The following is a 12,668-nucleotide window of genomic DNA, read 5'->3' as shown; positions in this document are numbered from 1 at the left end:
AGGGAGGGTCATCAGAGAGAAACCATGCCTAATCCTGTGGGATGTGAGGGCATCTACTGTGTATGGAGATGGGATGTAGAGATGTGTTCAACGGTGCATGGATCACAAAAGCTCTCTCACTGACAGAAGATGCTCCCAGGAGAGCGATGTCAAGCTGCTAAAGGAAAACACATTTATGATTTTTTTTCTTTTAGCCAAAATGGGAAGAACAATATTAGCCACACAGCTGGTACGTTACTTTCAAACCAGTGAAAATTATCCTCCACTGAGATAATTGTTTTATTTCAGTTCCGTTTTGATTGACTGTTTATCCTTTTATTGTGGGTTTTACTTTGCAATTGAGTTACTGTTTGGCTTCAGACAGAGAGCTGTTCTAATATTTTGGAAAATCGACATAACAGGAGTAAAGAGTAAAAATGCATTGTCCATCTTGACATACTGTATGTCTTCTATTTTAAGGCATGTGCTGCTGATAAACAAGATTCCAAAAGATGAACCAGAAGTACAATATTGAGATTTTCAATTATGTCTCGCAATGTGGTTACTATTACAGCGTCTAATAATTATAACTGATATCATTCATATTTCAACAATTGTGTTTATTATATTGATAATATAAGTGATTAATGGGAGGCCCAGTTGAGTGGTTAGCACACCGACTTCACAGTGCAGCGGTCGAGAGTTCAAATCCTGCTCTGGTCTCCCGGTGTGGAGTTTGCATGTTCTCCACGGGCCCGCGTGGGTTTTCTCAGAGTCATCTGGTTTCCTCCCACATTCCACATGCATGGCAGGCTGATTGAACAGTCTAAATTTTAGACTGTTAAATCAAACTGTTCAAAGCATCAATTTAGACTCTAAATTGTCCCTAGGTGTGATTGTGAGTGCAGATGGTTGTTTGTCTGTGTGCCCTGCTATTGGCTGGCAACCAATTCAGGGTGGCCCCCGCCTAGTGCCCAAAGACGGCTGGGATAGACTCCAGCAATCCACACAACCCTAATGATGATAAAGCGGTCTGGAAAATGGATGGATGGATGGATGGATGGATGGATGGATGGATGGATGGATGGATGGATGGATGGATGGATGGATGGATGGATGGATCAGATTTAGAATCAGAAAGCCTTTAATAGTCCCCCAATGGGGACATTTGTAATCCACAGCAGCATTTAAAAAGGGGTGAAAAGATAAAACCTAAGTATTCTAAGCACAATAGTAATGTCAGAAGACTGAAATGTATAACTGTACATAGTATAAAAAGGCATATTTGATATGGATTGATGGGTTATTAATATAATAATCATAATTTTAACTATTATTGGCAGAGAGGTACAATAGTGTGTGTGTGCATTCCTGATGCACTCACACATATAACCTGATGCGGCTTAATTGAGTGTACAGTACTGAACATGACTATTTCACCAGGCATTATGCGAAACAAAACAAATTATTTTACATTGTGCCAAATGAAGACTGTCTGTGTGTTTTGTGTTGTGTCACATTATTTGTTTGTTTTTTGTTGTTGTTTTTTTTACTTAAACATGGTGCCACAAAAGTGGCTGCCTTTATAGCAGCTCTTGTATTTTGTTTTTGCTGCTGTGGAATGTAAATTTCTCTACTGTGAGACAAATAAATGTTCATCTAATCTAAAAAATAATTATAATCAGAATAACCATCGTCTTTATTGTCAAGTATGTAGAACACACAAGGAATTTGTTTCTGGTAGAACACGCGACACTAGTACCATAAAAAAATTGAGAAAAATGCAGGCAATATATTGTAATGCCCCTCAGCCTGACAAATGATGCGCAGAGTCGCTGGTATAGCGAGTCGATCTTTTAATAACAAAACTTAGCAGTTTTAACGAACAAACAGGAGCTGTTGTTACGCCACAACTCACGCGCAGCCATTCCCTCAGGCACTCTGTCCAACCCCCGTTTGACGGGTCCTCCCTTCTCTCCGTGTGTGTCGTCACGCGACCCCAACAAGCTCAGCCCCCAAACATGCACAACACAAGCACTGAACATTACAGTACCCTACCCTTTATGAAACCCTCGCGCCGAGGGGTCAACAAAAAAAGTCCTCCAGTTGCTGTGGCCTTCGTCTCCGTCTCTGTGGTCGACCTGACTGTGGCTCGGTTCCCCCCTGCGCTAGCTGACTCGAGACAAAACGGGAGGAGGGTGGGGAACCTGGGCTAACCACATTACCTGACGTGGACGAAGCAGACCGCGCCTCAAATACAGGAATACCGCTGCCCCACTGCCCTGGGGGGGACCGCCACCCGATAAACAACCTCCCCCACCCGCTCGAGTACCCGACAAGGGCCATACCAGTGGCTGTCTAGTTTGGGGCAGCGGCCTTTTTTTCGTTTGGGCGTATACACCCAAACTAGTTCCCCGGCCCCCGGAAGTCTCGCCCCTTGCTCCGCACGTCATAATTCCGCTTTTGCCGTGCTCCGGCTTTCTCCAGCTGGTCCAGTGCGAATGCATGCGCTGCCTTCAGCCGATCCTGCAGTCGACGGGCATACTCCAGCCCCGGCTGGTCCTCTGGGCCGCCTGGTGGTCTTCCAAACGCCATTTCTGCCGCTGTCCGTATTTCCCGGCCCAGCATCAGCAAAGCAGGGGTACAGCTGGTGGAACTCTGAACCGGTTGAGGCCCACTAGTATTATCCCTGCGATGTTAATAAAGTCTTATTTTGAGAATTTGTTGAGTCTCCCCAATGTACTGCTCTTTACAATTTTCATTCTTACAATGTATTGAATAAACTACATTACTTTGTTTTTCATTTGGTAGCCTATCTTTTGGATGCACTAATTTTTGCCTTAACGTGTTTAGCGATTTGAAATAAGTAGGAATTTTGTGTTGCCAAAGGACTCTTTGTAATTTTTCAGAAACTGCAATGTAAGGTACTGCTGCTTCTCTCCTTTTTGTATCTTGAGAATTTTTGGTTTCATTCCCTATTCCTAGGCGTTAGTCAGGAATGTAGGAACAATCAGTGGGGCGACAGGGAGTGGTCCTCTGCTCCCCCCAACCGGAGAGTAGGGAACTATCATAGCTGTGTCCGGCGCCGCTATGTCTGGACATTAGGGATATATAAATAGGGCCGATACGACCAGTCAGACTTCAGTTCGCTGAGGAAGCCTCTTGGATAGGAGGCGAAACGTCCGAAACCTCAGACATTCCTCCGTCCTGTAGCTCTAATTCAGCTCTTTCAATGTAGTGACACAATATTAATTAGTTGGCCTCGAGTCTTGCCTGTAAGTTGCTCTCTTTTCAGTCTAGATCAGGGGTGTCAAAGTCATTTTTTGCCGCGGGCCACATTGTAGTTATGGTTTCCTCTCGAGGGCCGTTATGAATTTGGGGAACCCATTAGAATGTTTAAATCCCTTCAAATATTACATATAGAGCACACAGCAAATTAATGAATAACTCGTTTTCAAATCTGAAGTCAAGAATAATGACTTTTATTGTGGTTGACATCCAAAAATATGAAATTTTGGCTCAGATTTTAGCAATCATCATGGAATTCAACAAGTTTGATTTGCTTTCGCGGGCCGAAAAAATGATGTGGCGGGCCGGATTTGGCCCGCGGGCCTTGACTTTGACACCTGTGGTCTAGATATTTGGATTTCAGCACATAACTCTGACAACTGTTGAAAATTCAGTCCAAATAACTTGCTTTTGACGTCCAACTGTAATTCCTGTAGCTCCATTTTCGAGAGGCTAGACGCAGTTCAACTGGCTGGATTCACTTCATCGACTTCCAGTGCTCTATAGTGGTGGATGTGCGCACAGAGATGCAACCGGAGCACATGTAGAAAAAAAACAGTTAACGGAGACGCCACTCTCCGACTGGATTAATTGGGGGGATATTCGGTGCAAGCTTCTACTCACGGCTGGCAGACAACACTCAAACCAAAATATCCCAGTGGTGCCTCCAAAATGTTGCACTCTCCACTATGGTAAGGGAGATACGGTGTTGTGGGATTCAGAAAAAAACCACAAGACAAGCGGTGGTGTACATCTTGCCTCCGTTGAAGTTGGATTTTGTCCATTTTTGTGGCGGCCCCAAACCAAACGGTGATGGAAGAACACAGGATGGATTCAATGACAGCCGTGTAGAAATGTCGCAGCACCTCCTGTGGCAGGCCATGCTTTTTGAGCAGCATCAGGAAGTACATCCTCTGTTGGGCCCTTCTCAGGATGGACTTGGTGTTGACCTCCCATTTCATGTACTGGGAGACTGTGATTCCCAGGAACTTGAAGGTCTCTACTGTTGACACGAGGCAATTGGATAGTGTGAGGGGCAGCTGTGGTGATGGATGTTTCCTGAAGTCCACGATCATCTCTACCGTCTTGAGCGTGTTCAGCTCTCGGTTGTGACGGCAGCACCAGAGCTCCAGCTGTTCCACTCGTCGCCATCTTTGATGAGACCGATGACCGTGGTGTCGTCTGCGAACTTTATCAATTTGACAGCTGGGTGTGTTGAGGTGCAGTCGTTAGTGTATAGAGGGAGACGAGCAATTGAGAGAAAGAGAGCAATAACACAGTGGTCAGTGGTCACTCATAGCTACAAACAGCTCACGGCTGGAAAGGGGGCAATCATGCAACAGGTGTCATGTCTCCCGGCAAATTGGTGTTTTCATGTTTATTATGTTTGTTAAAGTAATTATAAGTGCCTTGCATGCTGGGTCTGAGAGGACAGTAATTTCATCTGTGCTGTATGTCATGCATATTAGCATATTTGACAATAAAGCTGACTTTGACTTTGATATCTACCTACAAGCCTGATGGGGTGAGAAGAATCACCACAGGAGCAAGAACAACATGAAATGAAACGTATGTGTGCGTGAGTGTACTTGTGCATTTCTTACTAACGATCGTTTATAATAAACCTCGTTTGTGAAACACGTTACTTGAACGCGCTGACACGGCAAACCAGTAGATGTCGGTGCTGCACCAAATATTTTTTTTCAATCCGGAAACACTGCTTATGGTCCTTTAACAAGGCGGAAGTTTACGCTCATGGAACTGTTGTTAACAATTTACTGCGATGGCGTTTGACGTAAAGTCCCGAGCCAAGCGATATGAAAAGTTGGATTTCCTCGGAGAGGGCCAGGTGAGTCGTATTGATATCTGTCTCTAGTTATTTTCACTCTCAGTGTGTTTCTATTCCAGGCTGGCTATTTGCTTCCTTGGAGCTAAACGTGCTAACAATCCGGTTGTTAATGTCAACAAAGCATCTGCCGTGATCGGTAGTGCTCATTAATGATCAGCATTTCTCTCAACACAACAGCATCTGAATGGGGCACTTCCTTTGCGCCAATGCTCATTTTAGGTCGAAATTGTACAGTATTGTTATCGCTGGTTTCGTGATAGGACAATATTATCATTTTTTTCTCAGTCAAAACTTCATCTTACACTGGGCGGCGATCTAGTTTGTTCCCGTCACAAAGCTCTCATTGTTTCCGAAATAAACCTCCGATCAATAATTTCTTGTGGACTCAACCACATGCCACACTTGAGGTGTTTTGACACGGGATGTAGCGTAATAGCCTGAAGATATACTTCAATCTAATCGGATTGATTTGTTGTCGTTTGTGTTCTACAGCCCATATGAGGCGAACATGTGTATATGTGAATTGCTATAAAAAGCCCTGCAGCTCAACTCCGCTATTCGTGTCTTCTTTTCCTTTCGGCTTTTCCCTTCATGGGGTTGCCACAGCAAATCATTGTCCTCCATCTTTAGAGGTTTGATTCGCATGTTTGTTTTGGTCAAGCTTTAAGGTCGGATGCCCTTCCAGACACAACCCTCTGTATTTATCCGGACTTGGGACCGGCAAAACAAGACACTGGCTTGTGTCCCCTTGTGGCTACCGAACAACCAACTCTATGAACTTAATAAAGATGAATATGCTCAGTAAAAGGCTCCCAAACACAAAGTGGTCATCGTCACACCAACATTCAAAAGTATGAATGGCGGAAACTGTCCGTTTTACCGTTTGGCAAGATTGGAATGTTATGTTCTTGTTTGTTGTTTTATCAATGTGTGCTTCAGTATTACTGCTGTGATACTTTAATCAACTGTGGAGGCCGGGCAAAATGAGGAGTGTATGAGTCCCGCTTATCCTTCCTGTTTTGCTTTTTGGCTACTATCCTACTCTTGAGTTAGTAGTAATAATAATAATAATAATAATAATCATCATCATCATCTTTTCCTTTCGGCTTTTCCCGTCAAGGGGTTCCCACAGCGAATCAGTGTTCTTCTTCATAATAATAATACATTTCATTTGAATCTATCCTTGTATACCTACATGACTGTAAACTGGTTCTCCGCTGTATCGTGTTCAACGCTAAATTTTACTAATTCATTATTCATCTCTGTTCTCTAGTTTGCCACAGTGTACAAAGCCAGAGACAAAACAACTGACACGATAGTCGCCATTAAAAAGGTAAAAGTATTGTCTAGCACTTTGGGCTGGTCAGCTTCATGTATTATAAATGTTTGTTTACCCCGCTCCCAGATTAAAGTTGGCCATCGAACTGAAGCTAAAGATGGTATGTTTTGACTCATTTGGCAGATTGTGTATAGTATGAAAAACAAAGCAACTCTGTGAGGCAATCTACCCCCTTTTATGTTTGTAGGTATAAACAGGACTGCTCTCCGAGAGATCAAACTACTACAAGAGCTCCATCATTCAAATATTATTGGGGTAGATGTATATTTATTGGCATTACTCTTGTGTTTCCCCATGTTAAATATGGACTTGGAGAGCTATATAACTTTGTGTTTTAGCTGCTGGATGCATTTGGACACAAATCAAACATCAGTCTTGTGTTTGATTTCATGGAAACTGATCTGGAGGTAAAACTTCTATCCTTTCATGAAACATGTTTTAATACATCACATGTGGATGCTGCAACTCATCCATCAAATTCGAAGCCGTCTGAAATTAGTCTGCATACACAATTGACAGAAAAGACAACACAATATGAAAAGCAATATAACCACAAAAGGAACTAAGATGGGGGTTTTCACCTCTCAATTTAGCATACCCTGCCCCTGCCACACCACTCATAAATCATTACCAAGATTACAGTGCTGTTCAGGAAAAAAAATCAACGACTTTCCACTTTTAATGCTCATAGTCAATTGGGGCCATTAGCAGCTTGGATGAAATATGACACTGTACTCAAAGCCGGTGCTAAAAGCTTATTCTTCGTCATTTGAAAGCTGGAGGGTTGTATTCCTTGCCTGTAGGTAACCACACTGTAGGTGGAACGAACGGCACTTCAAAGTAAATTAAAAATTGCAAATCATTTCAAACATCTGGCTGCTTTTACCTCATGGTCTGTTTTGCTTTCCTTCTTTTTTATTTTGGATGAAGGTGATTATCAAGGACACCAGCCTGGTCCTGACTCCAGCCCACATCAAAGCCTACATTCTTATGACTCTACAGGGTTTAGAGTACATGCATCAACATTGGGTTCTACACCGGGTAATGGCATTTATGTTTATAACATTGGTCCAATGGAAAATTGCTGTCAAATGTTCGAATGCAAAGAGCACATCTGCCTGATTCTATTCACAATGACAGTATGTCAGAATGGAACATTGACATACAACCTTACCCTGACATTTGCTGTGTTTAATTTCCAGGATTTGAAACCAAATAATCTACTGCTTGATGGTAATGGAGTGTTGAAGTTGGCTGATTTTGGTTTGGCCAAAGCCTTCGGCAGTCCCAACAGAGTCTACACTCATCAAGTTGTCACCAGGTCTGTGCTTTTTCAGAATTAGAAGCATCTTTATTGCTAAGTATGTAGGACACACAATGAATTAGTCTCCGGCAGAACACGCTGCACTAGTATCATCAGCAAAAAAATTCAAGGAGGCACAGTTATTTAGGTTACTGTTGAAAGAGTTAATGGCTTGGGGGAAGAAATTGTTTAAATGTCTGCTTGATTTGCTGTGCATGGATCAGTAGCCCCAGTTGGCAGCAGTTGAGTCTGAATTAATTGTTTAGCAATATTGACCGACTGAATACTACAATAAAAGAATTCACCAAAATCTTATTTTCTGTACCCCAATTTAAATATTTTCCAATGTTTTTGGTTTTTGGCCAGAGTAATAGCGAAGGTTGTTGTGCATTCACTAGATGGAGCTATTGTATGCTTAAGGGAATACAATACAATACATTTTTACTGTATTTATTTTGTGTTTTCACGACCGATGCAGCAATAATAAAGCACTTTACAAAACATTTAAAATACGTAGAAATATGGTACTTAAAAATGGACTATACAATTATAAATACATAAGTACAATATTCATACTTTCAAACTAACACATACATGCCATTCAAAATAAAAATCCTTTTTTAGACTTTCTGCAAGCATTCATTGATTGACTATAAATTGTCCTTGGGTGTGAAAAGATTTTCAAGGATACGAAAACGGGCGCCGCCGCCTCTTTGAGACAGGTGATGAAAGATTTGACTATACGGGTAACATCTGAGTCACGACCGGGTGCCGTTCCGACAAAACGGTTGTAAGTCAAACGGTCGTAAATCGAAAAGCTTTCAAAAAGGGCTGATGCGAGGATCACGTGATCATAACAAATGACGACACGCTGGCATCATCTCCTATATGACAAGATAGTATACGATGTTAATCTGTTTTTAAGCAACATTTTCTATTGAATACTATTATATACCAAAATGTTGACAGTTCATTTATAAATCTTATAACTTATAGTGTCATTTTAATCATTTTATATTTCATATTATCGATCTTTATTACTGTGTTGGCGCACACGCTTTCTGCTAACCCAAATACGCACGGCTTACCACGCATGTGAGCGTTCCAAAAATCGCTCTCCTTGCTAATGGAGAAGCCAGAAGAGGTCACCTGTCTCAAAGAGGCGGCGGCGCCGACCGTGAGCCCGACTCGGCGTTTGCGTCGCAGCGATCCCACCCGCTCCGGCTCGGCGTCGGTGGACACCCCTTCCCCCGATTGTCGCGTTCGAATTGACAGCTGGGGGCGGGGCCACGCCTCCCCGCTTCCGCCACTTCCTTCTTCAGGATACGAAAACGGGACGCTGTCAACTTGTATTTGTACTTTGTATTACCCTGGACTTTCTATATCTTCGTCCGCGCCCCGCCTCGAGTCTTGAAAGGCGCTTATAAATGAAATGTATTATGATTATTATTATTGTTCCGTTTCTGCACCACCGTGTGCGAGTTGCTTCTTGCCATTGTCGGGTTTCCCATTGCCCCCCCATCCCCACTCGTCGTTTTTGGTATTCTTTATGTTTTATTATTCCCCTGGTCCTCTTTTTGGGACCAGCGCTTTGTGTTGTAGCTTAATAAATCATCATGCACGGACCTCTGTCTCTGTCGCGTTGTTGGCTATTGCGGTGGCAGTCGTAGAATAAAAAACAAAGTCTGGTGGTCGTAAGTACGGGTGGTCGTAACTCGTGCCGGTCATAAATCGGATTTTACCTGTATATGCCCTAAAGTGTACCCTGCCTCTCATCTGAAGTTCGTTGTAATAGGCTTGCCGCAACCTCGTTGAGGCTATGTAGTATAGGAAATGGCTGGATGGATCACATTACATTGTTGAGATGGACCGAATAATGTGACTAAGGGTGTTCTACTAGTTTAGTTTTTTTAACTCCCAGATTTGTCAGTAAACAATTTTATATCTTTCTTAGGTGGTACCGCTCACCCGAGCTTCTGTTTGGTGCCCGAATGTATGGAGTAGGTGTTGACATGTGGGCAGTGGGATGTATCCTGGCAGAGTTACTCCTTCGGGTATCCAAATATTTTGACTATCAATGTAAAACACTTTATTATGAAGTTTAAGCCTTCATGTGTTCATTTTATTTTAGTTACCATTTCTTGTTGGAGACTCGGATCTTGACCAACTGACCAAAATCTTTGAGACCCTGGGTACGCCTACAGAAGAGACATGGCCGGTATGCATTTCTTTGCTTCATATTTAAGCCCCAACCCCCATAATACATTTTTTATGTTTCTGTTTCACTTAACAGGGAGTAAGCAGTCTACCAGATTATATGCCTTTCAAAATATTTCTGGGTACACCTCTTGAGCACATATTTAGTGCAGCTACCGATGACTTACTTGAGTTGCTTCATGGCCTTTTCACATTTAATCCCTCAACTAGGACGACAGCCACACAGGTGATCTTAAAAAAATCTAGAACACATTTTTAGATTGTGTGGTGCAATATTATTGTTTTTAACAGTGGCGCTGTAATCTTTATACATATCAGGCTCTGAAGATGAAGTACTTCAGCAATCGGCCTGGTCCCACACCTGGCCCCCAACTTCCCCGACCAAACTGCTCGGCTGAAGTTCTGCGAGAAAAGGAAACAGCCGGGCTCAAAAGAAAAATAGAAGGACTGGAAACAAGTAATGAAAAGACGGATTCCTATCTGATATTTCTCACCACAACCCAACCGCTGCAATGATGATTTGGCTTCAGTAAATTATATGAATAAAGATGAATTGTATAGCAAGAGAGTTAAGATGGTGTATTTCACGCCATCACACAAACACCCAGGGTGCATATAGTCAGTAACCTGGAAAACCCTTTCAGCAGTGGCTATTTATACCAGGCATATAAATTGCTTCATTGAAAGTAGCAATTCCAAAGGGTGTTGGCTGCATGATTCTTTATACAGTGGAAGCAAACGCACACATTTCTGCACTTTAAGTGGATTGAAGGCGGGCATATTTTACTTTGCCGTTCAGGGGAGGTTCAAAGCTTTTCCGGCTGCTCTGCTCCTGTGGTTTGGAAAATATCCGGGTTTACTACTCCTTATTCTTGAAGCTGAAACTATGCAACAGACAGACTTTCTGGATGCATTAAAATGTACATTAAACATGTGTAATGCGTATTGCCGTTTACTGTTAAAGGAGATGTTATTTCTTAATGTACTTATTCTATGCATATTATTGTCTTTGCCTTTCAGCTACCATAAAGAAGTTGATTTTCTAATCAGATGTGCATGGCACAGGATGATATAGACTATAATGTCAAGAAGTACTGTTCAACCTGCCATCCGGCAAGGGATGAACAGTATGACCTATGTTCAAGAAGCACTTCTGGGATCCCTGAACTCCAGCCACCAGCCTGCTGATTTTGGACTGTTTATCCATCTGTGACAGAAATAGAGAAAGACCACATTAGCACAGCACCGATAGAAGTATTAGTACCTAGCCATTACCGCCACAAGAACCACTAATTGACCAAAACATACATCTATCAAGTCACTGATTTTAGATGAAAAAGAAAGTATTTGGGACCGTGAAGTTCTTGTGTACCTCACTCTTCCGACCATTGTCAACCATGTTTGCCCACTAAGGTTCAGTCATGCCTTAGAGGCCTTTCCCTTACTACACAGTTGTAAGCAAAAAATCATGTATATGTAACGCAAGGAAGTGATATTAGGGGTGAATTATGATTGGTTTATTGATCTGGAAGTATGTCTGACTACTATTGTCCATGTTTAGCTATGAATTATTTTTTTGTACATAAAACCAATAAATGGTGCAAATACACAAAGTGATCTCTAGTGACTGATTATGCATGAATTGAATGAATCATAATTAGAAAGCCTTTAATCGTCCCACAATGGTGAAAGATGCCATGTAACAGGCCAGGCAGTTCATAACTGTTTATTACAATTACTGGGAGTAAGGTCTTTATTAATTTGCATGCTAACCAATGTTTCCTCTAATTTTCCATGCATCTGAATATTAATTGGAGCACGGTGAGCAACATCAGACGTGCAAAATAGGCCAAACCAATGGCACACCTGTCCAACGTCTGAGATCATAGGTTACAAAGTTACATGATACAGGTATGTTACTAAAAAATGCAAACCATTAATACATCAAAATAGAGCATATTGAATGGAGACGTGACACAAATGAATCAACCATAATTTGGAAATGGTACATCTATGGTTCGGCAATCATTGGTTTAATTTAAAATAATGACCCCTGACTATGATGGACAGATGGCCAGCTTGCTGACAAATCACAAATGACTAACTAGCTAAATTTAACGACAGATATATACAACTCAGTACAACATCAGGTTTTGCTAAAGTTTCCAGCAATTATTTTAAAATGTATCATTTTATTTTAAACAAATCTCTGAATTCGCTATTAATGCTCTTTAATTATCAGAATCCTTCCGTACACTACATGATCCGCATTGTTGGAAGATTGGCTTTGCCATTTACCCCAAATATATACGTGTATTGTAGGACAGGTCCATTTCGCCATATTGGTACTGTCTGAAATTTTCAGTCGTTCTGGCGTCCTGTTGTGTGTTCGGGTTGCCCGGTGCTTCTTGACCAGTGTTTTTAGCAACTTTATTTATTTATTTGTTTCGTGTATTTATTTTATTTGTTTTGTTTGTTTGTTTGTTTATTTTCCACGGAGTCGCGGACTTTACAACAATGAGACAAAAGAACGGCCACCCTGAAATGTGATTGTAACGTTTTCAGTGGCTCCTTGACCCTAATGTACAGTACTGCGTTATTTTGACACCGTGACCCCCTTACAAAATTCAATTCACGCCTTGCCTGAAATATGTTTACATGGGATTGTAAATTCGTGATCTCGTAGCTTTTAC

General features: G+C 41.9%; 1 protein-coding gene across 1 annotated transcript; it reads left to right on the top strand.

Moving 5' to 3' along the window:
• The first annotated feature begins 4,988 nt into the window (after positions 1 to 4,988).
• On the top strand, positions 4,989 to 11,603 carry cdk7 (cyclin dependent kinase 7). The gene is made up of 12 exons (XM_088994268.1): positions 4,989 to 5,116; positions 6,390 to 6,449; positions 6,522 to 6,555; positions 6,643 to 6,710; positions 6,794 to 6,862; positions 7,386 to 7,496; positions 7,658 to 7,776; positions 9,713 to 9,812; positions 9,890 to 9,976; positions 10,052 to 10,201; positions 10,294 to 10,432; positions 10,996 to 11,603. Exons 1-12 carry the CDS (start codon positions 5,051 to 5,053, stop codon positions 11,019 to 11,021), a joined length of 1,029 nt encoding a protein of 342 aa, XP_088850394.1. The 5' UTR covers positions 4,989 to 5,050; the 3' UTR covers positions 11,022 to 11,603.
• The last annotated feature ends 1,065 nt before the right edge of the window (positions 11,604 to 12,668 follow it).

Source organism: Hippocampus bargibanti, linkage group LG04 (assembly GCF_051943395.1).
Source record: "Hippocampus bargibanti isolate YZ-2025 linkage group LG04, ASM5194339v1, whole genome shotgun sequence".
NCBI classification, from domain to species: Eukaryota; Metazoa; Chordata; class Actinopteri; order Syngnathiformes; family Syngnathidae; genus Hippocampus; species Hippocampus bargibanti.
Note: the sequence above shows the minus strand (reverse complement) of the source record. Positions and strands in the feature narration are given on the sequence as shown.

Coding starts and splice junctions, on each gene's coding strand:
- cdk7 (XM_088994268.1), top strand. CDS start 5,051: ATGGCGTTTGACGTAAAGTCCCGAGCCAAGCGATATGAAAAGTTGGAT. Junction 7,777..9,712: donor ACTCATCAAGTTGTCACCAG/GTCTGTGCTTTT, acceptor TATCTTTCTTAG/GTGGTACCGCTCACCCGAGC. Junction 10,202..10,293: donor CTAGGACGACAGCCACACAG/GTGATCTTAAAA, acceptor TATACATATCAG/GCTCTGAAGATGAAGTACTT.